General features: G+C 41.5%; 2 protein-coding genes across 2 annotated transcripts; one reads left to right on the top strand and one right to left on the bottom strand.

The window, feature by feature from the left end:
• Positions 1 to 515: 515 nt before the first annotated feature.
• On the top strand, positions 516 to 12,139 carry LOC127014540 (uncharacterized). Its single transcript, XM_050893971.1, has 8 exons — positions 516 to 549; positions 1,528 to 1,765; positions 3,747 to 3,917; positions 5,172 to 5,261; positions 6,897 to 6,967; positions 7,744 to 7,907; positions 9,801 to 9,911; positions 11,921 to 12,139. The coding sequence occupies exons 1-8, from the start codon at positions 516 to 518 to the stop codon at positions 12,014 to 12,016; spliced, it is 975 nt and encodes a 324-aa protein (XP_050749928.1). The 3' UTR covers positions 12,017 to 12,139.
• A 531-nt stretch (positions 12,140 to 12,670) lies between these two features.
• IRAK1BP1 (interleukin 1 receptor associated kinase 1 binding protein 1) lies at positions 12,671 to 25,417 on the bottom strand. Its single transcript, XM_050894682.1, has 4 exons — positions 25,133 to 25,417; positions 18,347 to 18,412; positions 14,009 to 14,139; positions 12,671 to 12,983 (listed from the first exon to the last, which is right to left on the bottom strand). Exons 1-4 carry the CDS (start codon positions 25,415 to 25,417, stop codon positions 12,713 to 12,715), a joined length of 753 nt encoding a protein of 250 aa, XP_050750639.1. The 3' UTR covers positions 12,671 to 12,712.
• Between the last annotated feature and the right edge of the window lie 515 nt (positions 25,418 to 25,932).

Below are 25,932 nucleotides of genomic sequence, written 5' to 3' on the forward strand. Positions count from 1 at the left end.
AGGATGCTACATGTAAGCCTCCTGATACTATGCTTGCTTTTCTTAATTATCTTTCATGGGCCCCGAGCTCAAAACCACTGCCCAAGACAACTCAGTTCAGCCCAAGCAACAAGTCAAACTGTTCCAGCCAACAGTGTGCTCTACTTAAAAGCTAACACTGCTCCTCTGCTCTGTCCGACATAGTGTAGGAGCTGCTACACGATTTTCCCCATCTATAGAATCACAGAATGGTTTGGGTTGGAAGGGACCTTTAAAGGTCAGCTAGTCCAACCCCCCTGCCATGGGCAGGGACATCTTCAACTAGATCAGGTTGCTCAGAGCCCTGTCCAACCTGACCTTGAATGTTTCCAGGGATGGGGCATCTACCACCTCTCTGGGCAACCTGTTCCAGTGTTTCACCACCCTCATCGTAAAAAATTTCTTCCTTTTATCTAGTCTGAATCTACCCTCCTTTAGTCTAAAACCATTACCTCTTGTCCTATCACTACAGGCCCTATTAATGAAGAAGAGACATAATGAATCGAAATGTTACTGAAGAAACAATGAAAAGTAAGTTACGTTACTGACCTAGGTATGGCTCGATAACATTTTCCTTTTTTTACAGTACTGCCCTTTACTCAGTACTTTTTTCACGGTACTGCCTGTGCTCAGTAAGCGAGAAGAGACAGCTAGAACATTTCCTCTCCCTCAGTAAGACTTGACATTTGCTACTGATTAATTTTCCCCTGTTCTCTCTAATATTCCCGTTGCTCTAATCTCTCTGGGTCATTTGCAGTTTGAGTCTATCCTCTTCTGTTTGCTCCCACTCTTACTTGGGTGTCATCAACAAATTTGATCGCTGCTGAATTTACACCAAAGAAATCCCTGACAAAGAGGAGACTCATTAACAGGTTTCGGCCCCTATGCAGCAGCTCAGCAGTCACAGGCCCAGAGGGAGGCTCTGCTTAATGGCTGACACATGCACTATTGAAACCACACAGGACACTTTTGTTTCAGCTACGCCTTCATCCATCTGTGACAAAACCAGGCCCAGGGACCACCACCAAGTGCTGTCTGCAATACCAACAGGGTGGTTGAGACACGCTGTGAGGCTGGTTTAAAAGTTTATGTTAAAGCACGACACCTTTTGCATAAACTTCACACTGGAGAACTTCCTCCCGACTTCTATTCCTAGCAGGTTAAAGGCGCTTGTCCACCTTCACAGAAAAAAATGACTTAAATGAGTTGCAAATATCATTTACTTAAAATTAACCTGCAAAAATAAATAAGAACTTTTTCTTTCTTTCTTTATAATCTCCTTAAAAATGGTAAGGGTGTAAAGTCCACCCAGGTGTTTGTTTTGTTGCGTTTTGAGAATGAGAAATCCTGATCCGATCCACCCCGGGAGCCTTTCCATGCAAGCGGAAGACGACCGCCAGTCTGGGAGAAGGGGGACAACCGCTCGGCCTGAAAACCTGCGCCCGGCGTCAGGCACAGCGGTCACCGCTCTGGGTTCATTTTAGGCGTTAAAACGTTTATGCCGGGGAGGGCGCGAAGCTGAGAGCGGTCCCGGCCCGCCGCTCCCCTCAGCCGCACAAGATGTCGGCCAGCCGCTAACGGCCGCTACCTGCCGCCAGGCGCCGCCGGCAGCTCGCGCCCCGCCCCGCGCCGCCCCGCCCCCACCTGGGAGCTCAGCCCCTCGCCGGCCAGCGGAGCCGGGCGGGCCCGGCATCTGCCGCCCGGAGCTGCGGGGGAGCGGAGCGCGCTGCGCGGCGGCCACCGCCGGGTGAGGGGCCGCCTGCGCGGCGTGGAGGAGAGCCCTGCGCCGAGGGCTGTGCGGGGGGCCGGGAGGGAAGGGAAGGTCGCGGGGCGGCGCCGACACCTGCCGCCGCCGTGCAGCGCCGGGCCGGCTCCCCTCAGCCGCCGGGGCGAGAGCTGAGGGCCGGTAGTCCGGGGCAGGAGGGCTGCGGGGCTGCCCCTCGGAGCGGACAGCCCGCCCCGCCGCCTCACCTGCCCGCTGGTCGGCTTCGTGCCGTTGGCCCCCGGGCTTGTGGCAGAGTTAGCGGCCGGGGACTCGGCGGCTTCCCCCGGCTGCGGTGGGCGCTGCCGGCGCGGGGGTGCAGCGGCTCGGCCGTGCGCTCGGCTCCCAGCTGGGTGCGCACAGGCGGTCAGCTGGGGTAAAGGCGTAGCTGGTTTCTGACAGGTTTTCAGGCACTTGAGAATATGCGCGGAAGTGTTTTGATTCTGTGGGCTTCCAGCTTTGGTCCAGGCTCTCTCTCCGTCTGCTGCCGCATCCTTTCTGGCTGGTGGATCCAGCTGCTCAAGAAGCTGCTTTTAGAAGCAGGAGAATGACCTGCAGCGACAGAAGTTGTACGGTCGTGTTGTGTAAACGCTGTGGGCAAAGTGGTAGCGTTCCCCGGGGAGTCCTGTCCAGCTCTCTAGCCTAGCAGGGTGCTGATGGTTATTTTGTTGAACTCATCCGTGACTCTTCCTCCCCCCCCCCCCCCCCCCATGGGTAAACAAGTACTCTAGATGTACAACTACTGATAATGTCTAAAATTAGGACGTGTTTTTTTCTTTCCTGTTGACTCTAAAGCAAGTAATGCAGAAATGAAAAATATAGTTTGTGGTCACTCTTCATCACATGCACAGATGTTTTCATATTCCTTGCAGTATTCTTTGGGCCTCCTTCAGCATTATTTTGTGATCTTGACTACCTTTGCTAGGCAGTTTTCATAAATCTAACTTCCCACATACACGTGCATGGTATATATTACAGTAACCCAAATTATTTTGTAAATGACATAAATTAGGATAGCAGGAACTAGAAGCAACGCAGAAACAACTGAAACAATTTGCTTGTGCTTGCAAGCTGAGTACTCTACTAGAGAGTAGTAGCTGTAACAGCCGCTACTGGAGACTAACGAGACAGAACGGAGAGTGGATGTAGATGACTGAATGTTGCAGTAAACCTGTGCACTCTGAGAACACTTGTGTGAAAGACAGAAGTCTCAAATTTCAGCAAGTCTTAGTTCTGATTTGAAAAACCTTCTTGGTGTAAAAAGACAGTAAATGTGCTCCTCAGCTGAAGGTGAATGTCTTAGTTTGGCCGGGAAGGAAGGAAGAGTCATGAATATCTTAATGCATTGGTAAGGTGTGGCAGATGCCTGTGGAATGAACGGTGATGTCAAATCCTTTTCTAGTCTAGTGATGGGACTGTGGCACATGTTGTTATCATCTTGGTATGATGTTATGCATGCCTTCGATCTGTAAGAAAAATCCCTCAGTTCTGTCATATGCGCAATAATCACTGAATCTAAATAGATTTTTCTTGACGCCATCAATCTGATATGTCAGACGTGTTTAATACACTTAATCAGATGATAAAACAGCATAATGAATTTTGTTCATGGAGAGCAGCTTTTTATTGCAAATTGGACAACCTTACAACTTCCCGGTTCCTTTTTTTTTTCCCTATTTCCAGATGAAAGAGATGTCTGTATAACTCTTAACCAGGTTTTCATTTTCTCTGTCTTGTGAAGCTGTCTACTTTAGTCTTCTATTAGTTTTTATAAGTAGCCTCAAATTTAATGCAGTTTGGCCTAATTTAGGTGTGCTCTAGCTGTAACTGAAATGCGTGTGTACAGATTGTATATTATCTTGTGAACCAACAAAACAATCTGAAGGAAACTGTTAAGTACTACACAGCTAGCAAAGCTGGCGGCTATATTTTTTTCTCTTTTTTTTTTTTTTCTTCCTCTTTTCAGAGTAGAGAGCAGGGAACTGTCTTTGAAAAAACTTCCTGTTGGAATGCCTCACATCAATGCAGCTGCAGCTCTGCAGCTCTGCGTGCTGCTGTCTGCACTTCCTGCACAATATTTCATATCCCAGTGGTATGGAACGGACTCTGCTCAGCGCCTCCAAATAACAGAAAAGTTGTAAGTCTCTCCTTCCCTACTGTATTTATTTATAAAAGACTTTTCTTTCTCATCCCCGATGACACTTTGTCCTGAAAGTTGGAGTGTGGGTGGCACACATTGTCCATTCCTACACAAAAATAACATTCAAATCATACCTCAGACATTTTTGTGGCTTAATGTGACTGTATTTAGTTGTTTAAAGATGTCCTGCAAAATTTGAATAACAACCATTATTTTCTTCACATAAAAATCTGTGTATAATCTGTGTGAGTGCACAACTGTGCCTTAATCTCATTCTGCTTTTGGACATTCCAATGTATGTTGCTATGGGTTATGTCCCTTTAAAAAGGGGGAAATGAAGTGTTTGAGTAGTAAGACTATGTCTAACTTTCCATTGCCTTTTGACACTTACTGTTAAAATAGATTTTCTTGCATGGTATGACTCAGTACACAGTCTTAACAAAAATTCATTCATAGTAAATTACTTAAGGCAGTCATAATGATAGAGTTAAGTAAGTAGTGCTATTCTGTATGTGAATTAAGACATTATATATTGACAGGGTCACACGCATCTATCTCGAAATGTAAAGTAGAGAATACTATATCAGGTCCAAATATTTGTTAGTGGTAACCATTGGCAAATGTCGGTATCTTGAAGATGAACCATGTGAAGAGAGACTTCTCTGACTTAGTTTTGACAGTGCAGCCTGTGTAGTGCATTGGTTGTGTGGTTCATCTGTAGAACTCAAATACATGAAGTAATGAGAGCAAAAGATTGGCCTGATGAAAAAAGAACTAAGTCTGGCTTTGTGTGTAAAGACCCAGATTTAAATAATTTTCAGGTTTCATGGCATGAGTCAACTACCAACCATTTAGATTTATGCAAAAACTTAGGCTATTTTTCAATAGTCTTTTGATTACGTGCACCATTTTTGAAATGTCTCATGCTCACTATTCTCAAGTAACAGTTAAAACTGCAGAATCTGATGCAATTTAGCAATTCCTATGGTCTGAGTACAGAAAGCAAGCAACCTTGTCATGAAAAATGGCATTTTCAAAAAATTACATACAGTTTACTGGTACAACTGGTGATTGAAAGAAGATTCATTTGCAGTCTTGATATTAATGTTGAGGAGAATTTGTTCCTGGTCACTGACTTTTTTTTCCTGTTTGCTACAGAAGCAAAGCCTTAAAGCTTAAATATTAAAAAAAAATGTAAAAATACTAGAGAAGGTTTTTAAAACAACGTGATGATCATTTTTACTACTAAAGGATAATTGCATCTTGGAGCAGCTTTACAAAATCTTACCTGAGTCTGGATGCATGGGCAGATCGTTTAAAGCTGTGGCTATCAAAGACAAGGTAGGATGTTATATACTGTCTACACTTAAGAATAAATTTCAAACATGGCCTCTTCTTAACAGGAAGGTATACTATAGGGGTGAAATAAGTAACAAAGAGGAAGTGTCTCTCATTTGCTTGTTAGGACTGATTTGGAACTTTCTAGAAGTTTTAAGAAAACCTTGTGCCTATATTCTACACAAACATGCAATTTGAACTCCATGAGAAACTAAACATAAATCATGGCACTAATTCTGTACATGTTATCCTCTACTTTAAATTTATCTTATCGTGAAGTCAGGACGATTAACCATATTAATGATTGTAAGCAGCTACATGTTTGTAGGATCAGATCCTACAACATGGGATGGACATCTTATTCTGCATACGGTAGTTCAAGAAAACTTGAAATTTAATTAGAAAATGCAGATGGGAAATCTGTGGGTTTAGGAAGAAGGGGAGACTTGATTATCGGACATGTGACAATAAGTTGGTCTAGAAAAAGTAAAATTATATCCATTTATATACATGCCATTTTAATTTAAGAAGACTGTTGCTTGGACTTGTTGGGGAGGTTAAAGGGCTTGTTTGTGAGATTTAATTCTTGGTCAGTAGAAATATTCCAAAGGTTTTACCTTGTCTGGACCTTCGAAGATCCTTTAGTATTGATCCATGTACAATAATCAAGGGTGTCAAGTCCTCTGAACTGTGGAAGATTCAGACTTAGTTTTGCCCCCAGGAAAACCTAGGGGAATGGTGTATGAATGGAAAGAGAAACTGTGCTTTCCTTAGGTTCACCATAAATTGCTTTGCAACTTTGTGGAAAGCTCCAGGCATATCTAAAGATAAAGCCTTCAAAGACCAAATGATCCTTCGATTATTTGTATATAGTTGGAGCTGCTTGTGTCTTCTGAATATCTTATAATATAAAGAATCAGTTATCCTAAAAATATGGTGACATTTGAGACCTTCCAAACGTACTATATTAGCTGCTGTTTTCATCAATGCAGTCTGACAAGTCAGGATATTTGCCCATTCCTGTTTATGTTAAAAGGTATTTGTCAACCTTAAGTCTTCCTACAGATTGGAGCTAAACCAAGACTTTTTAAAAAAGCATTGTTTGCACGGTTGTGGAACCTGCTCTTACTTTCTTCCAGGCAAGGTAAAGGGAGTAGGACTGAAAAGAGGGAAAGGTGATGAACACCATAAAAGAGGAAGGAGACTAGGACAACCTATAGTTCTTTGGCACCAACAGGTTGCTGACTGGTATGGATGGAGAATGTTAACCCAAATACATCTGTTCATAGACTGTTCCTGTTACATTGCTAGTAGAAGGAATATTTGGAAGCTCCCTCCCCAGTAAATGTTCAGTTTGCTCATTGTTTCTTTACACTTTCTCTTTTTCACAATAGCAATGAAAAACCTAAGCCATTTCCCCTTTCTAAAGATGTCCCTCCCCTAGCCCCCACCCTTTAAATTCAGATGAAATTCAGCCTAGTGCAGAAGGCAAAGCTATAATTACTGTAGCCTTAAGCTGGGACTCATTACCAGACACCTTGTCCATACCAGTGTTAACCAATCTTTAAAGATTTTACAAAAGATACTGAAGAATCACAGAGTTCAGAATAATATTTGCTCACCAATTTTACATTTTAGGAATTGGTGCTATGGAGAAAAGAAAACCAAAGGTGGTGACAATGAAGCAGAAACCCATTCTTATTTTGCAGGTATTGGAGTCTTTGCAATCCTTTTGGATTTTGCTTGTGATATTGTCGTCTATAAGGTCTTCTATAGTGGATTTCTATGCGTACTTTGTAAATTGTCTTTTTTTTTTTTTCTTCTCTCTAAACATTATTGATAATATTCAGTAAGCAAAACAGAAAATGTAAAATCCAATGTCTTTTCACCCTGTGTTGTGTAACAGTATCAATATGATATACTATGTGTATGTATCTATTTTATTGAATAGATCTGAGTGTGCCTATTTTGTATTGATGTGTGAAACAGTGGTATAGCTTTCACTTGATTTGAATGAACTGATTTAGATCAACTTCATAAAAGGAAAAAGAAACAGTTGATCAGTCTGCTTCTGGAAAAAAATTCCCTGCAATCAGACTGAACAGAAGAATTCTGTGACCTAAACTGGAAAAAAAATAATGGCAAAATCAGTTTGCATGTGTAAGCACTGTAAAATATTGTCATTAAGGCTTAAGTAATTGTGAATACATACACGTGTTTATGCTTTCCAAAACTCTGTTAAGACCTCTATGTAATATCAAAGGCATACAAATAGAAAAATACTTTCCTTGGTGGATGCTGCTTTGTCAAATATCATAGTAATATTCTGGGGGAAAAAAACAAAGTACCTGTTCTCTTGTTTACTTCACCTATTAATCTAATTGTCAGTTCTCTTCTGGTAGAAGTCAGAAGAATTTCTGTTTAAATGTTTAGTGTACTTGATCAAACATTTATCCTTGCTAAGTCTCTTTCTTTGTTAAATTAGAATCAACTCAGGTTCGCAGTCCAAAGCCTGAATACATTCAGTTCAGTGTGGGACAGGTAATAGTTCACAAAAAATTTGGCTATTCAGGAGTCATTGTTGGATGGGATGTAAAAGCTAACACTCCAGAAGAATGGCTACAACGCAAATATCCTCCAGCAAAACAGGTTTGAATGTATTAAACTCTTGCTTTATTAATACATACACAGAATAACTTAAGTTAAAAAACTCCTCAGAAACACTGTTACAGACAGGCTTCCTGCTAAGCTAATGGAACATGCTTAAGAGTCCCGTATCACCTGTGCAGCTGAGCGGTACCTCCGCTGCTTCTGCGCTGTTGTCCCAGTAGAGCTTTGCTTTTGCACCGCTGATTGGTTAAGCTTCGCTGGTCAGGGTGTACTGGACATGTCTTGAATTAATATTACTCACTTTTAACACAGAGTGTTGTATTTAAAGTAGCAGTGTCAACCTATAATGTTTGAACGGATTTCTTGTAGTGTGTTACTAAAGTTGAGAGGCGGTTAAATCTTTTATCTGATCATCCATAATTGGTAACATCTTCATTGTACCTAAGAAATACAAGTAATCCTTTGTGTTTAATCAATTTCAGTTAGGAAGCAATATTTTTGGGGCTCTGGATACTTGGAATGTAAATCTATTTAACAATGTATTTTTGTAAGAATTCTTGAAGCTTTTGAAATTCTCTAGCCTAAGTCCTTGTTGTATTTGAAAATCAGATGCTAAATCTTTGTTGACAGTGCTGGTCTGATAATAGAGTGCTGCATACTCTGTGGGTTGGCCACTGACATGCTGCTTAAGTGGTAGGAAGGCACTAATCATTAAGTCAAAGAGGACTGAAAATGAGAAAAAATGAGAAACTCTGCCTGTAGCAGAGAATTCATGTTCAGCTGGGAGCAGACATTCAGTCCTGTTTTGTGCGTGGTTTTTTTCCTTCCCTGCTGTAATTTTATCCACCTGCCACTCATCTTTGGCTTCTAAAACATCTGCATCCTTGCTTTCTTTTCTCCTCTCCTTTTCTCCTCTCAGTATTGTTGTCACCGACTGCACACCCATGAATTTCCCATCAGGCATTCTGATTCTTTTTATGTACCTTCTGTTCTCTCAGTGACCTTGTGTTCATCTTCATTGTTTTAATTTCAGTAGTGATGACATGTGGTTTAAGTGCATGTCTTTTGGGTTTTTTTAACTTGCCTTTGCCTATCATGTTACATGCATCAGCTATGCAAAATGCCTTCTGACCTTTACAAGGCAACTACTAAGCTTGGTCCTTGCAAATCCCCTCTAAACATTAGCCAGGCTTTCAGCCCAGCTTTCCCTTGCCTTTCTCTGACGTTCAGTTCTTTACTAAATTGTTGAGCAGAGGCCACTGCCTGTCACGTTGATCGATACTAACTGCTTCATAAACTCCAGTTATCTGTCTGTATCCATCCATCACTTCTTTGTGTTTAGATTGTGGGTTACTTTGGGCAGGAATGTTTATGGATAGTAGTGAGCGTGGCGGGACCTGGTCCATGATTTGTTTTCATAGGCACTGTAAAAATAATAGTAAGCCACGCTTTTCCTTTCTCGGCTGGAAGATTTTTATATACATGTAGAAGTTGCCTTAGCTCTGTCCAGGATTGGGACCAAGATTGTCAGAGGTGGTATTATGTTCTGAATTTGCCTCTCTCTCTGGTGTTCTCTGTTGCCACTTGTGAAGGAGGAAGGGTGACTAACAAATTGTTATGGGACCTATAAACAAAAAGCAGGGATATTCTAAGTCATGTTTCTTGCAAGATCTATGGGAGAAAAGGTTAATTAAAATCCTGACTCTTAAAAAATGTTTCAGATATGCCAAGAACTTCATGTATTACAGTTTTGATTGCTTTATATTTAATTTTCCAAACTGACGTTGGTAAGATCATAAAAACGAACTTGCTGTATGTATATATTGAGTGGGTTTAGGTTCTGTGAGCCTAGTGAGAGTTAACTGATTATATAATGTAATCTTTAGTCATCATCTCCCCTTGAGGCTATTTATTTTCCTTCTATTTTTACAGGATCGAAAAGATACTCCTCACTATCGAATTCTAATTAACAAAGCAAATGGATTTGGCAAATCTACAGCTTACGTTCCTGAGGAAGAGATAACAATTATTATGGGATTAGAGGTAGTATTTATTTTTTATTCGGTTGCAACTTGTTTGTTATCCTGTACATTTAAAAGTTGGCTGACCTTTGGCTTAATAGATACTATCTATCTATTTTTCAAAGTTAGTGAAAACTAATAGAGAAAACAGATAAACAAATTACTGCTGTACTTTGAAGTATGTGTTTTTGGAAGGTGATAAATGACCAAACCCAGGTACTGCCTACTTCAGAGTGTCCAACTGCCTAGTTTTGTAAGTGTCTTAGCAACATGACTTCTGTTATGTACAGGCTGTTGCAGACATGGACTTTTGTTTTACGATTTCACTGACCTATCAAAGTTGGATGAGTTATTTAATCTCTTTCTACTGCATCTAGCAAAGTGTATTGGTTTCTCAATTCCACTCTGAAAAATCTGCATTTCAAACAGCTCCTGCTCAGCTGCTGCCCAGACTGAATAACGTCTCCCTTCTTAACTGCAAAACTCTCTGGGAGCCAAAAATTCTGTTTTGTGTATCACGATCTTGGTAGCTTTTGATTTCTAGCTTATGCAAGGTGCACCTGTTTCTTAAACTAGTCAGAGACTCTGATCCAGAAAACGGCCTTCAGGCATGCAAGCCGCATACAAACGGCTTTTTGCAAGGGATCCGGTGCTATTGTGGTTGCCTTCTTTTAAATAGTGGGTAGTGGCAGTATCTGTATTTAAAACAACAGCAAGTAGCTGAACCATTCATCTAACAGGAGATGCTTGGTCTAGTCAAACAGAGGAGATTCAAATTGGCATCTTTTGCCTTTCAGGAGAACCCCCCAAAGGAACTGTGTAAATTAGGCTGGCCTGAAGACTCTCCATGCTCTCTCTTGAAACTGTGCCACGGCACAGAAAGGACCCCCCTCAATCAGTGGGGCCGAACAGTGTGACACCATTACCTCTTGTATTTGGGGGAAACCTTAGTTCCAGTCCTTGTTTCTGTTTTAGCCGCTGATTGTAATACAAAATGTGCTGCCATGCCTGAACTTAGGAGCAGGAACTATGCTGTCCCACATATGTGTCATAAGTATTTAAAACTGGGTTCTGACCGCTCTAACTTATGTGTCTAAAAAATGCACCTTTTGTTATATCAGTCAGCTGGCTACCTTCGGTTACCTTTATAGTCCATGGGGAGAAACAGATACCTCACCTTAAACATTTACCTTGTGTAAACTAGCCTTTAAAATATCAGATTGCTTTATTCACCTGCGTGACAGGCTAATTCTCCCCGCAGATTATTAGGGGAACTGACGGTAACAAGCTCACGAAATCAGATACTTGAAAGTAGTCTAGTTGAGATGAATTACAAATGGTGAGTCATGCCTGTACCTCAAGTTCAAAAGAAGGTCTGTGGATTGCCCTCGCTCAGCCTTTCCTACAGCATAAGAGGCTGAGGAATTTCCTGAAGAGTTGAGGCTGATGAGAAAATGCTTAGACTTGTCCTAACCCTTTCCCAGTTGACAGTTCTAACCCGCTCACTGTAGGCTTTCTGCATCGTGACAAAGCATGTAACTTGGATTGCCCTTTGTGGATTTGCACCTTCCAGTTGGACATTGTGGTACCTAAGGCCATCAACTTGCTGTGTCCTCAGCATTTCCCTGACTGCTTCTTTACTGTTCCTGCTGCCTAATTGGATTAGATAACTGATCCAGCTGAAAAAAATAACACATAGCTCTACCAGCAACAAATGAATGGCAACTACTTCAATAAGAAACAGTGCTGATTTTAAAACATCAATGCCGGTGTAGATCTAGCACGTAATATCTCATGAGATATGTTCAACGTTTGTAGAGTACTTTGAGAAAGCCACTGTTCTGATGACATAAATTAGGTTAAGGTACATGGAAATCCCACTGAAAGTATCTCTATGTACACTATGTATTTAAAAACTAATCAGGAGTTTTCAAAAAGTTAACTGTAGTAACTTTAATGATTCTTTTAAGTATCAGTTTGTATTTATTGCTAATTCTGGTGCTTATTCAACTTGAAATGTTATTTTCTCAGGTGCATCACCCTGATATGAAAGCCTATTTCAGTGGATATGATGGATCAAAATACATTATGCAGCCATGGTTGAAAAAAATCTATCCTCATGACTGAAGTACTGACATGTTTGTACGTGTAATGTACATCTAGACAACATATTTCCTTTTTAAACTTGAGCAAATAGACACCAGGATAAAACTCATGTATATTTTTTCCTATGATGAAATAAAACATTCCTAAGCATGTTTTATGTTGAACAATCCCTTTTGTTAGAAGCGAACAGACTGCATGTTCAGTTTACCGTGACTTGGGACGGGGATTAATTTCCTTCTAGATTGGGGAGGAAAGGTTTAAATACAGCCCAGTTTCAGCTAGGAGTACCAAAGGTTTTGCACATCAAGTATCTTGCCCTTTTACAGGGGGCAGAGGAAGAAACTAAACAGTTAAGAACTGTACTTTCAGAATTAATCATAACCTTAATTTTAGGGGACAGAGCTAAATAAAGGCCAACAGGAACTGAAATATTTCTGGGGAGGGCTGTAGTAAGTATATCCTGCAATACTTTGACTACTCGCTTTACAAAAGCATGCACTGTGCCACTTTCAAATGATACATGCAAAAGAAGAGTTCATCTACTTCTTTGCACCTGGACAGATATGTTAAGAAACCTACTTCGGCTCACTACACAAACCTCATTCTTAATATCCTCTCTTAACTCTACTTGCTACCATAAGACTAAAGTAAAAAACAACAACAACCTCAAGAAAGCATAAAAAATTTATTATGAAAATGTGTAGGATTTGAAAGTTTCTAGAGCAACTTGCTTCTTCTGTTTTCTTTTCCCTTTATCTCAAACACAGCAAACACTCTACAAGAAGCATGAGCAGTAGCATTCTGGATTCTTTCCTGTAGAGTCAGTGAATCTGAGGAGTTTGACAGATGACTGTCTATGTGGCCTCCCCATTCTTTTGTTTCTTCTTCTCTTATTAAGAGGGGTTTTCCTAATGACTGGCCAAACAGTCGACAGACTTCTTGAGCTTTCCGGCGTGTGTTTCCAACAGCAGCAACGCATACTTGACGGCTGAGAGGTAGAAAAAGCAGCACAATAACAAGCAGGGCCAACTGATGTACAAGTATTCCTGCCAAGCATTTTTTTTTTTTTTTAATGCCTCAGCTTTTGTAACTGCACAGATGTAAGGCACATCACCTTCCCCCAGCTTCTGCGTGATAGTTTAGGAGTTTGAGGGGGGAGTGCACGGAGAAAATGTCAGCATCCTCACCAGCATTTCTAACACCTATATGCTGCAGGCATCCGTGGTGTGTGGTGCAGAGGAAGAGTTCAACCCTTGCTCCAAGCATTTGGGTGGCCCAGCTGTAAGGCATACTAGCACCTATTTAACCTCACTGGCCTGATTGTTCCAGACTCCTGCGTAGATACCTTTGAGATAGATAGATACACTTCTGACATCTCCAGAACCGTTAGCAGCAGCTAGTTGAGCTTGCTTCTTGGATGAGGCACGATTCTTTTCCTTAAAGAGGCAAAACCCAAACCAAGATTAAACTTCCCTCTGCCCCACCAGTGTCACTGGGAGAGGCAGGACTTTGAATAGTTAATGCCTAAAATATCAAGACCATGAGCTTCATGTTTCGATGCTGAGCAAGCACCGTACGTCGTTCTTTTCAGATCGTGTCAGGAGCTAAGAGTAATGGGAATTGGCAAGGGTACTTAGAATTATCAACATCTGGTAACACACTTGTACCTTCATGAATAAATACAAATTAAATCTACACTTGCGGATGTAACCAAAATCAAATTCTGTTGACCTGATATTCACAGTAGATTATACTTCCAATGGAAATCAGTGCGAAAATGTTTTTTATTACATTCTGCTTTTGCACAGGGACACTGTAAAAAGAACAAGCTGTATGTTCTAGGCTGAACGGCATTAATTTATAAGATACTTAAAACAAATACTGAAATCTTTGAACATAAATTTTAACAGGTATGAAGGAAACTATTTGCTGCCATTACAAACAGTACAAATTATGTATTCATATTAACTGTTATCTGAGGCTGTAAAATTTGTGGCATGAGAGAGAACTTACCGAAGGGCGTCTACAGCTTCTGGTGTATGGTAGAAATGAGGTGGACTGATGGTAACGGAGGTTCCTAACTTTTCAATGAGTAGATTGCAAACATTCTGCATTTTTCCAAAATCGCTGAATATAATACAGACCTGGGAGTGAACACAGACATGACACAAGTAATTTTGTTTTCATCTTTCCCCTATGATTCAACACTTGTATTTAAATCAGTATAAAGCCAGATATGTACAAACTAACTAAACATACTAGTCCTGTATATAACTCCAACATTTATTTACTTAGAACACTTTTATGTAGCCCTAGAGACTATCATTAGGTTTGTAACAGAACAAAGTTCATAAAATGGTTTAAAACTGAGGATTAAGAAATGCTCTTTTGTGAGGAATTATGGCATTCTTGGTATGTAGACAATTTGAAGAATGAATGTGCTCTTTGGGACACATGACTAGATGCATCCTGGCTCTTCCCTTTTTAGATTACTAGATGTTAATTATGCAGAAGCCCAAGCAAAATGATGTGGAAAACATTGTCCAGGAAGGACAATTACATTTTAATTCCAAACATTAGGTTCAAGAAACCTAAACTATGAGACTAAACTAAGCCTAGCCCAGTCCAGCTTGCGGTGGGCTCGAAACCCTGTGTTGGCTGAACAGACTCACTCCAGTGCCTACAGAGAATTGGGCACTTCAGACTTGGATTAAAAACAATTTAAATGCCTAGCTCTCTGTGGCTTTGGCAATAAGCAGCATTAAATACAGATGCGTCAGGAATTCAGGTGCTTTCCCAAGTGCTACAAAGCAGGCATCACTGTCAGCCCTGGATCCAGAGCCCTACAGCCTTCCTTGCGGGGAAGTGCCAGCCACGCAGTGACTTTCCAGGCAGGAGCCAGCCTTTTTCTGTGGCAGAGCACAGTCGCCAGGGGTGAAGCAATGATGCTGAGCTGCTACAGCATTCAGGAATCAGAAATCCTGGGTCCCAAACTCTTTTTTAGAAGAACTAAACCCTCATCGTCACTTCCCAGTACAGTGCTCTCACCACCAAGTCAGGCTCACCTTCTCTCTTATCCCTGACTCTTTCCTTTCTTTTTGCACAGTAATACATCTTCAACAGGAGGGGAAGAAAAAAGCTGTGGTAAAGAAAACTCCACTGCCAACCCCTGTGACGTACAGTCACCCCTGTGATTGCTGCAGTCCACGCAGCCATCTATCCCAGTAAAGGTGTATGGTACAGAAATCCAAGTTACGGCATGTCAGCTGCACTGCAGTAGCTTCCTGTGTGCATACCATAGATTTACCTTGTGAAAATGAGATCAGTCAAGGAAGCTGAATCTCTCAGTGAGAAAGGAGGGGGCTACTTCATGCACAGGGTAAGGTAAAAATGGATATTGACAATTATCGCAAAGTAATTAATGCACACGTCTTGTTACCCTTGGTAGCCTCTCAGTGCAGTACATGTACCTCATCCTGGCTTGAATCCGTGCACTGGCCCAGTAGCTCTTCACACAACTGAGCCAAAGCTGGGCTTAGGGCCTTAAAAACTGACCAAGATGGAGTGGCAGGGCAATTCCATCTCCTACAAGGACAAAGGGTCACACCTGTTGTGCAAAACTGCACCAGGTCTGCATCTTAATCTCAGCTGCACACCCTTTATCTGTAACTTGGGAGTTGGATCACTTTCTGGAAGGTGCAGTACCAATTTGAACAAAGACCAAAGATGAGACTAAACCTAGATTTCTTTCTTTAGTGGGAGTTCTTGCCATATATAAAAAGCATACATCCTCTTGTGCTGTTTTGCCAAAAAACTGTCATAGTCATATTTTGTGGAAAGTTGAAAGTCTCACTATGAGGACTGTCATAGTGTTTTCCAGATTGCTATCAGTGTTTACAAGATTAGTTCCCTCAAGGGGATGAAACAAAAGAATGATCAAACAAAAGAACTGCGGGTCTTAAGCAAGAGATAAGCTGCTCAGACTGGGGCAGTTCTGGGCACTCAGGGACTTCTTGTTAAGAGAGAGGCATGTAATCAGGTACCCTCAGGGGCAGAAAACAATGGAGCAATAGCTGAGAATTTTGTTTTTTCCCCCTAAAAAATCACAGGTTTCGTTTAGAGCTAGATGCAATAAATTCCACTTACATTTACAGAAGATACCCGAGCATTAAAATGCAAAGCAGTGTTTCAATTTCTTCAATAAAATTATGACTAAGGTTAAAAAGTGTGAAAAAGTAATATGAGGGTAAGCAAAACCATTATGGACATTATAAGGTTTGGGTAAGGCTGTAAAGGACAAGAAGTAATGGTTTCTACGGAGGCAAGTATCTTAGGAATGCAAAAAACCAACATAATCTTCATCCCATGAGATCATCATGCAATAAATTAACTATTAGATTAAGATATTATAGAGCTTCGTGATCTCATACACAATTTCATTCTTCTGCATATTGTCCTTTGCTACAGCATGAATGAAAATTTATCTCCTTACAGTTGAAAATATCTTGATTCTTAAGTGTACCTTAAAATAGCTATTTGTCTGCAAATTTCTTCAGTCTTTTAAAAACTCTTACAGTAGGCAAATGGTAAAAAGAGTTTATAGAATGAAGTAATGCATGACTTCCATGATTTTACGTATAACACAAATAAAATGGCAAACTCTTTAGTAAAGAAGCGAGTGGAAGTTAATTTTAAATTCATTTATATTGCTGAAGTATGCAAACACGCTGGTCAATGGAACTTCATTGGTTTATGAAGCTGCACTAATGAAACAAGTACATACATAAAGGGGGAAGCAAGGAGAAACTAATCTCTGCATAAAGAGCGACCATACTGCTACTTAAGCGTACAGAGCAGCCAAAACAGCAGTACTATGGCTAGATTTTTCAAGTTCTGACACCGAGGTCCTAGGCAACCATGCAGCTTTTGAACAGCAATTACAGCTGGTCCAAGCTGCCTACAAATGAACACTAAATCCATGTAATTGGCTTTCCATGTACAATCTTTGTTGTGTAAAAATTAATAGCAGAAGGAAGACGATTGGTTAAGTTACCACTTAAGACTGAAGTTGTAAGCCTAAGCTTGTCTGCAGCCTAAATAATAATTCAATATAGTTTTATCAATTTTTAAGTACAGCTCATCTAAAAAACATGGTGATTTAAGCTCTGATGATAGTAGGTGTCCACCTTATGAAGTTCAAGTTGTTCAGAACATGACACTGATACGTACCATTTAAGTATCTTACGACTCATTTTGAAATCCAAATTTCTTCTCCAAATTCTTGATTATTTCTGTATTTATTACTGTTACTTAGATGAGAATATGCCTTCAAGCAAGCAAGCAAACGAAAGAGGCTGAACCCTCTTTTAGCGGATTGTAAACAACAGCTCTATAAAACAGCTATCATTTTATTGCAGGCTGCCAGGTTTACTTCATAAGAATCTGTAAATTTGCTGGGTAGTGATTAAAGTTTGATGCTCTAAAAAGATCTATTGACTGAAAACACATCATTTCCCTCAGTGAATGTTTCCAGCACAGCATTTATTTCTTACTATAGCATGAATGTGCAAAAATATACTCCCTTGAGCTGCTTCTGAAGTACCTGGGATTATTCCCATAACATTTAGCTTTTACACAGCACTTTTTATGTACAGAATTCCAAGTCAATTACCTAGGAAACAATTAGCTTTGCTTTACTTGCAGCAAGCTGATGGCAGAATCATGTAGAATAGACCAAAGTCTGGGTGCTGTTCAACTGTGGCTTAAACAGATCTACATTAGGGCTGCCACACCACTGTTATCCCCCATCCACTCTTTGTCCTCTGCCTTACATTGCCTCCAGTTCAGGGAGCTAAAATAATGGAAAAAATAAAAGCTAATCTGGAAAAAAAGAAGTTATTAACTGGAGCAGCTTTCTGAACTGACCTATCACCTGATCACCTAAGTACAACTCCTTGCAAAAAGTAGAGGGCAGGAAAGGCTATGGGTGAAGGAGAGTGCAGAATCGTGGGTTTGCTTATGCTGCCACAGAACAACAACCTTAGAGCCCCAGAGACAAATATTCCCTTCTGTAGCATCGTGTAATATTTAAAAAGCACACATTCATCTGAGAAGAAAATAATTCTTTTTATATTACAGTAGCAGAAAACAGGTTCTGCACCCAACAGAAGACTGCGGCTGAGCTCTGCTTTAAACTGCAGTCCTTCAATAGTTTCTTTGGACTATGCTGCCTTTACTGTAGAGAACATCTACTCCTCGGTATGAGGAAAGACAGTCTGCAAATTTTCATTGGTCCTTGCTACATTTCTTATTCTTTTTTTATTATTATTTTTGGTTAGGCTGAATACGTACCTCTGCTTCCATTTGGTAAGTATTTTCTACTCTACTAAAATCCTCTGTTACAGTCATATTTTCTTCCTAAAACAAAGTACAAGAATATAATCTTAAAAGACAGAAAGTGAGCATCTGTTGGAAATGTATGTACATTGTGTCCTGTAAAAGTTGAACTGTTTTGGCTTATTACTTATGCCTTAGCAACAGAAATTTGGAATTTTTCATGCAAATCTCTTCAGTTAAAAACTAGCTGGATGTTAAAGACTTCTTGACATTATTTAAAGTAAATTATACAGTAGCTCTATAATGTAATTTCGCTGCTATTCACTTGAAGAGAACAATTAGGTCTTAAAAGTGACTGCTAGCTAGAGGCTGTGTGTATCAGCGTGTAACTGTAAATTCATCTGGTTCAAAAAACTAGAAGCTTCAATTGTTTTCAGAAAGTTAGTATGTGAAGAGTGCTTTTCAGGCCCCTATTTTAAGATGCGTTAACAGTAGCGGCTTGTAGCAAGGTGATGTGAACAATGACTGAGCACTGCTTTTTCTGGCAGAATGGTAACCCTTAAAAGAGGCTATTCCACCAGTGACACTTCTGCATTAACAGCAGCTACATTATTCAACATAATGGCTGCACAGAGCACTAGCAAATCCTGTAAGACTTATTTATAAGATACTGAACTAAGATACAGAATAAGTCCAGTTACATCTGGATATTTGACCAGCTTGCTAGCGGTCTAACAATCACATTTCTTTCACCCACTTCCCTCTTCGGTAAACAGTTTGGATGAACAATTTATTGTAAAATTACTATAATACAACAAAAAGCACAGTTTACAATTTAATTGTAAATATAACTTTGCATTTAATACCCAGGAACTGTAAGGAAGCAGATATTAAGCCTTCCAATTACTGAAAAAGTTTTACTTACTAAATTTATTTGCATAGGAAAACAATATTTGCTTTCAGTGTTGACACATTTCAAAAGATGCTTTGTGACAGAGTATTTCAAATGTCAGACGCTCAAATCTTCAAGTTTATCATGTGGCATGCAGGCATAAGTTTCTATAAATGACATTAATAATGAGAAACATTTTCCTTTTAAAATATCATATGGAAATTAGATCCATAATTACCATTGCACAGCAGCCTACAAGAAACAAATTTTGAGATTTCAATTTTATGATTGATTGGCAGTGCTCAAATTCAAGCACAACAGTCCTATTTTTGGACAATCTTTTCTAGTAAGGGCAAGGACCAGGGCCAGTTAGTCCCTAAAAAAACCATATTTCCCCTTTTGCAGTCATAGGTTTGAGGTACTTTGGCAGCATGGCTGGCTGTCGTTTGCTAAAGAGTGCTCCAGTCAGTCCAGCACCAACAACTCATTTAATTTACAAAATGGACCAACTCGTACTATTTACGATAGAATCCAATTACAATTGACATGAAAGGTTTTTTTTAGAGCTCTTACATATCTTACAGAAATAACCACACAGAAAATCTTTCTTCTACAACTCCTATTTTACAGAAATAACTATACTGTAATAAAACTTTAGAGTAAACACAGAAAAAGTACATTTGTTCTTCCTTGTCCCCAGTCCTTAATCCTTTAAAAAAAAAAAAAAGTTCTCTTTCCTGCTGAACGGATTGAAGTCTTCTAATTTGGTTTTGCCCTCCGCAAGGTTCCTGTGTATTTAAGGACAGTGCCATCCTGTGGCTCCAGGCACTATTGCAAGATCAGTGCAATCGGAGTGAAAGACCGTTTGGGCCACCTATTATAAAATTTCCCTCACAGCTAATTTTTATCCCACCAGATTTGACAGCAGCCGTATGTGTTACTGAAGATAAATGGATGAAATAATTGCTGAAGTCATAACACGGTGGCCTCCTGTGATACATCTTCTGTCAGATACTTTGGTCCCGTTCGGGAGTGTGTTCAGACAAAGATACGGAAAAGACAGGTAGGTGATGACAGAATTTTAAATTGGAATCAGGACTTCGATTACATCAAAAGCAAAAGGCTTTTTTTCCTACTGGTTATGTCTACTGTTCATATTTTGGCTGAGGAACTATCCATTTGATTGCAATAGCCACAGGAAAAAAAGTTTTCGCTGTGACTTAAGGAAAGCTACACTTCTGATGTGTCAGGTATTCTGGACTTCTGGAATAACTTTCTCCATTTTCTAAATCTGTGGGCCAAGAATCACAGTAGGAAAATTAAATGAATATAACATCATTGTTATGTGATAATTCAATTACCTCAGAAGCCATTGAACAATTCTTAACAGAATCGCACTTGCATTCTGCTTATATAGCCTATTTTCTGAGCCAGCAGTGACATAAACATCACTGCTGCAGGTAGTCTAGAAACAAAAATGAAAGACAGTCAATATTCCATTGAGCTTATAATATCAAGTCTAGAACTGTGCTTTGCCTTATATTTTCCTTCTTTTCTACCGAACAAAATCTTATATAGCCCTTCCTCCTACCTATCTGCTACTTCTGAACAGTATCTTCTTAACAGGACCATTGTGTCCACCCTCACAACACCGTCGCTGTTTATAGAAATGACTGCTCCTTCCCCCAGAAGAGAACAGGGAAAAAAAACCTAAATAGATAAGTTAGCAAAAACACACTTCAAGGAGATAGCTATATAACAATACAGTATGAGAAAAGCCTATCTGCAGATGAAGTTATGTGTTCTGCTCCTGGTTACTGAGTTAACAAAACTGTGAGACCTTTTTATGAAACACAAGACCAGCCTTAGTAAGGGAAAGTGTTTATAGTTTGGAAATGTACGCTAATGCACCATTGTGGTAAGCTGCGCTGACGTGTAGCTATAAATAAAAAAATCTGGAGACACCTGGAAATGTCTCTTAAAATTTACTTGTACATTTGCACTGATATATCCAATATAACGTTACATTATGAAAAATAAAGATATTTAAACAACCAAAAGAGTTCGCTTCTTCCACCTGAATATCGCATTTTTGTTCTTAGTACTAAAGAAATGGGTAATGGGAGTCTTCACGTATGCTCCTATCTCCTAACAGTCCACCCATCACAGCATCCCCGGACAGTTAAGGGTGGTAAGCACCTACAGTCAGTGTGTACCTCAGCTGGGCATCAGGTACTTGTGCTCCAGCCTCTCATCCTCTCACTCTGTCTGTTCTGTTAGACATGAGACGGACAGAACAACCACCTAAAAATCTATGGTGAAGAAGTTTCTGCTGCTTAATGTCCATTCAAGAAATAACAGAAGTATATGTAACAGTTATTTTAAGAAAGGTAAAAATCAGATTTGTACTCAGCAAATGTAAGGACACTTTGGGGGATATTTCTTAAAATACGCGGTAGTCTAAAAAAGGTGATGCCTTATGCAGGTTTCTACATTTCTTATTCAAGGATGTATTGAAATTGGAAGATTTTGTAACTGAGCAAAACTTCAAAATCTTTTTTTCCACTGACTGTATGGATGTGTATCCATAAATGTGACTCCTAAATAACAGGTTCGAAATACGGAGAATATTGCACATATATCCAAGGATATATCCTAGTACAGACAAACTCTAAGCCAGAGCCCACTAGATATAGTCTGTGAGTTGGTCTGTTTATTTTGTTAAATAACACTCTGACCAGTACAAGAAGTATTATCACTGTTATTTTTAAACAAGACGGCTAATGCCAATTGTTAGATACAGTAATTAAAGAAAACAAGTATCATCTCCACACCACTCTCCAAATAAATCATAGGTGGTAAACATAAAATCAGTTTGCTTCTAGAGAAAGAGAAAACAACGCTACTTTTGAGCAGCTGGGCTGAGTAAGAGAGATTGGTTTCCTCATTGATTTTACTTTCCCTGCAGCCTTCAAAGCAGATTCTGTGCTCTGAAGTGCTGCATATACTTACAGCACTCTATAAATAAATGCTACTATGTGCATCTATTTCTGATTAAAATCCTGTGTAAATATATATGGAAATTAGGTGCTGCCCCCAGGCATCCTGCCAAGCTGCTAATGCAAGCTCCTGCTACTGCAAAGGTTATGCACTTCTGATCTCACAGACTTCCTATGATAGCAACAACAAGGGTTAAGGAAATTGTTCTATGGATTAATTAAAAATAAATATATAGAATAGCCAGCTGATTTCTAACGAGGCCTTAGATAAGCTTGCAACAACTAGAACCATATGGAGACTGTGAAGAGATATTAATTTTACAGTGGTCTAGAATGGTATTAGCTACAAGTGATGTTAGCAAATGCAGTTAAGAACAAATTGCCAGCAGTGAGAGTTGTTAGCAGAAAAGCTACAAGGCAAATAAAAGCTCCAGCAGTGGTGTGATTTAAAATTGAATGGAACACAGCACTAAAAATTATACCGCAGGGAACTACTCTGGGAAAAAAAAAACCCAAACCCACCTTCATGTTGTTTTTCTCAGAGTTCCCTAGAGCTAACACTTTGCTAACGCTGAGAAACCCACAACTTAAGCAGCATTTCACGGTCCCTCAAGTAAGTAGAAAGAACTAACATTGCCATTCTCCAACGCACGGTATCTCTGAAACAGCAAAAGATTACTGTGAAATTATTATAATAACGACACTGAATGCTCAGCTCTCACATTGTAAAAACAGTCCACTCTCCACCTAGGTTACACCACCACTGCTTACCTGCTCCCATTACATTTCTGAATCTGACTGCATACACCCAAATATAACCATTTGTTTGTCCAGGTCATACTTCATTTTGCAGTTATTTTTTCTAGCCTGTAGTAGTGCGTACAACCCCTCTAAAGCACACTGACTTATTTAACATCCTGCCTACTCCTTTTGTGTGCCATCCGCCACGTGTCGAATGCTCCATGCTATCCTAATTCAATCAGGCTCATGTCAAAAGTGGAAGTCAGTTATTCAGATTCACTGTAGGGTAGATATCTGCAACTATCTTTTCTAATCTATTCACACTCCGAGGAGCTATTTAATTGCAGCCAGGATCAAAAATACCCCATGATCTGATAGCTCACCACGGTGGTGGGTACAAAGCATATAATTTTCTCTACTAATAAAAATGAATGCATAATGAGTTGCCTTGTCTTCTCCCGTTCCTCTGAAAATCCACCAGACTTTAAACTCCTATTAACTCACCTGTAATCCCATACAAAAATGCATTGTTTCTGACTGTACAAGTCATTCCGATGGCAACAGAGTCATGCTCCCTGTGACAGACGTGCACCCAGCCATGTGTAGCAGAAAAATGCAGGGAGCAGGATCACGTATCTAGCCCACAGCAGCCTCCATGTCTCCTTGCCATCTAGTCCCATAGCTGCAATATGACCTTTTCCTAAATCAGGGGTTAAGGGGTCTTTTTATTGTCTTCTTTATTCCTGGACAAATGCTTTGTCTAGCCACTACAGGAAAAGAGAGAGCATCACTATCAGTTTTAAAAGAAAACAGTAAATCCTATTTTTTTGGGGGGTGGGGGGAAGTTGGAGTCAGCACTTATCTTTAAATGCATGCAGCATTTGAGATGTGGGCATGCCATTTCACTGTAAGCACATCACTGTTTAGGCCAAGTAACTTACTCTTTTACTTTGCATTTACTAATACTGAATTCCCCTGTAACATCATGCAGTATCATGAAACCCTTCTGCAATTCTTTCATTTTCACTACATTGAATAATTTGGTGTTGATAGCAAACTCTGTCATCTCCCTTTTCCCCAGCTCATTCGCGAACACACTAAAAAGGCACAAATTTCGTGGGGAACTTCAATAGTAAGTAACTTTCAAAAGCAACCACTTATTCCATCAAAGATCAGCTATGTTCTGTTTTTCAGAGTCCTAGGTGTGGAACACCATCCAAAACTGTTTTATAAAATCCAAAAACATCAGCAGCACGATTGCTAGGACAAACATCACCCTTACAGAGCATTTACAGTGTGGACGATGCTTTAAAAGCAAGACTATGCTTTTCTTATTGTCATAAAATTACTTCCTGAGGCCAAAAAACTTATTATGGTAAAGGAACTTTTTGATTCCACAAGGGGCTTCTGTCACTTCAGCTATCTTGATCCCATCTCACATTTTTTCATACCTCTCTACTTATCTGGAACAAGAAAAAGACAGAGGAAAAAAGATCTGTAGGCATTCATCACTAAGCCATAGTGATCACAGTCATACAGAACCTTACACACATGTATAGTTTAACACTGCTGTATACCCCTTTATCAGTTTCATCTGTATGCACGTGAGGATGCTGTATGACATGAACAGATGACATAGTCGAAGCAGGATGGTTTTGACATGCAAAACAAGCAACCTGTTGGAGAGCCCGAGTAGCGACATTCCACCTTTTCTGCTGAGGCTGGCAAACCTGCAACCTCCCAAAGGCAGGCAGGCTTTCACAGCAGTGACCCAGCGGCCGGTGCATTCCCGAGGCAGCGGGCCGAGAACTCCACACCCCGTTACTCCTCTGCTTCCCGCGGCAAGGCCGATGCACGCAGCGCCCCAGGCACCGGTCCGGGGGCCCCTCAGCGGACGCCTTTCCCCTCGGGGCTACCCCAGCCCGGCCACCCCTGCTCCCGTCGCCGGCAGGAAGGCACCTTAGCCCGCAGGCTGCCGAGCCGGGTAGGGGAGGCCCCGGGGGCCGGGAGGTACCGGTCAGACCCCGCAGCTGAGGGGAACTGCCCCGCCCGCTCCTCCCCTCGCCTCCCCCCGGGGGAGCCGCCCGCCCCTCAGAGCCCGGCGCCACCGCGGACCCCCCGCTCCGCCCCCGGCGCTGCAGGAGGCGGACGCCGGGCGGCGGCTCTCACCGGGACGCCGCGCTGTCGGGCGCTCTGGGCGATGTACTCCAGCCGGCGGGACACGCTGCTCCGCGCCGCCCCGGCCGCCCCCTTCCGGCTGCCCAGCCGCAACGACACCCGCGCCCGGTCCGGGCCGGCGCTCAGCTCCGCGCTGCCGCTCACGTGCACCTCCCGCCCGGACGGCGCCGGGGGGCCGCCGCGTCCCGCCGGGGCTGGTGCCGGGGTTGGGGTCGAGGCCTGGGCCGGGACGAGCTCGGCGAAGACGCGGGCGGGGGGCGGCGCGGGCAGCGCCATCGCGGCGGGGCCCTCACGGCACCATGGCAACCAACGCCCGCGCGCCCGCTGCACCCTGGGAGGCGCCCACGTGACACTCTCCCGTCTGCTCCCTATCGCCATCACCCGGCCGCGGCGCAATTGTCACGCGGACGCCAGACCGAGGCTGCTTCCCGCCATGATAGGTACCGAGGCGGAAGCTCCTCTGTCTGTCCGTCCGTCTGTCCGTCCCTCCCTCCCGCCGCTGCCGCCGGGGGTCCGCCATGATGGTTACCGAGGCAGGGCGCCTCCGGCGGTTGCGGAAGGGGGTTGTGGGCGGGCGGCTAGGGTGGAGCCGTTAGGAAGGCTGTGGCGGGGGTAGGCGTAGGTGCACATTCTCTGAGGAAAAGCTGTCCCGTTTCTGCCTTTTTTGGCCTATTATCGTATTTTTCCAGCATATTAAGGTCTGGAGCAACCTGAGAGCGTGAGGAGGAGCGCTGGAGAAAGGGCCGTAGTTGCTCTCTGTGGAGGGAAGACTAGGTTTTGTTGTGCCGTGG

Source organism: Gymnogyps californianus, chromosome 3 (assembly GCF_018139145.2).
Source record: "Gymnogyps californianus isolate 813 chromosome 3, ASM1813914v2, whole genome shotgun sequence".
In the NCBI taxonomy this organism is placed as follows: Eukaryota; Metazoa; Chordata; class Aves; order Accipitriformes; family Cathartidae; genus Gymnogyps; species Gymnogyps californianus.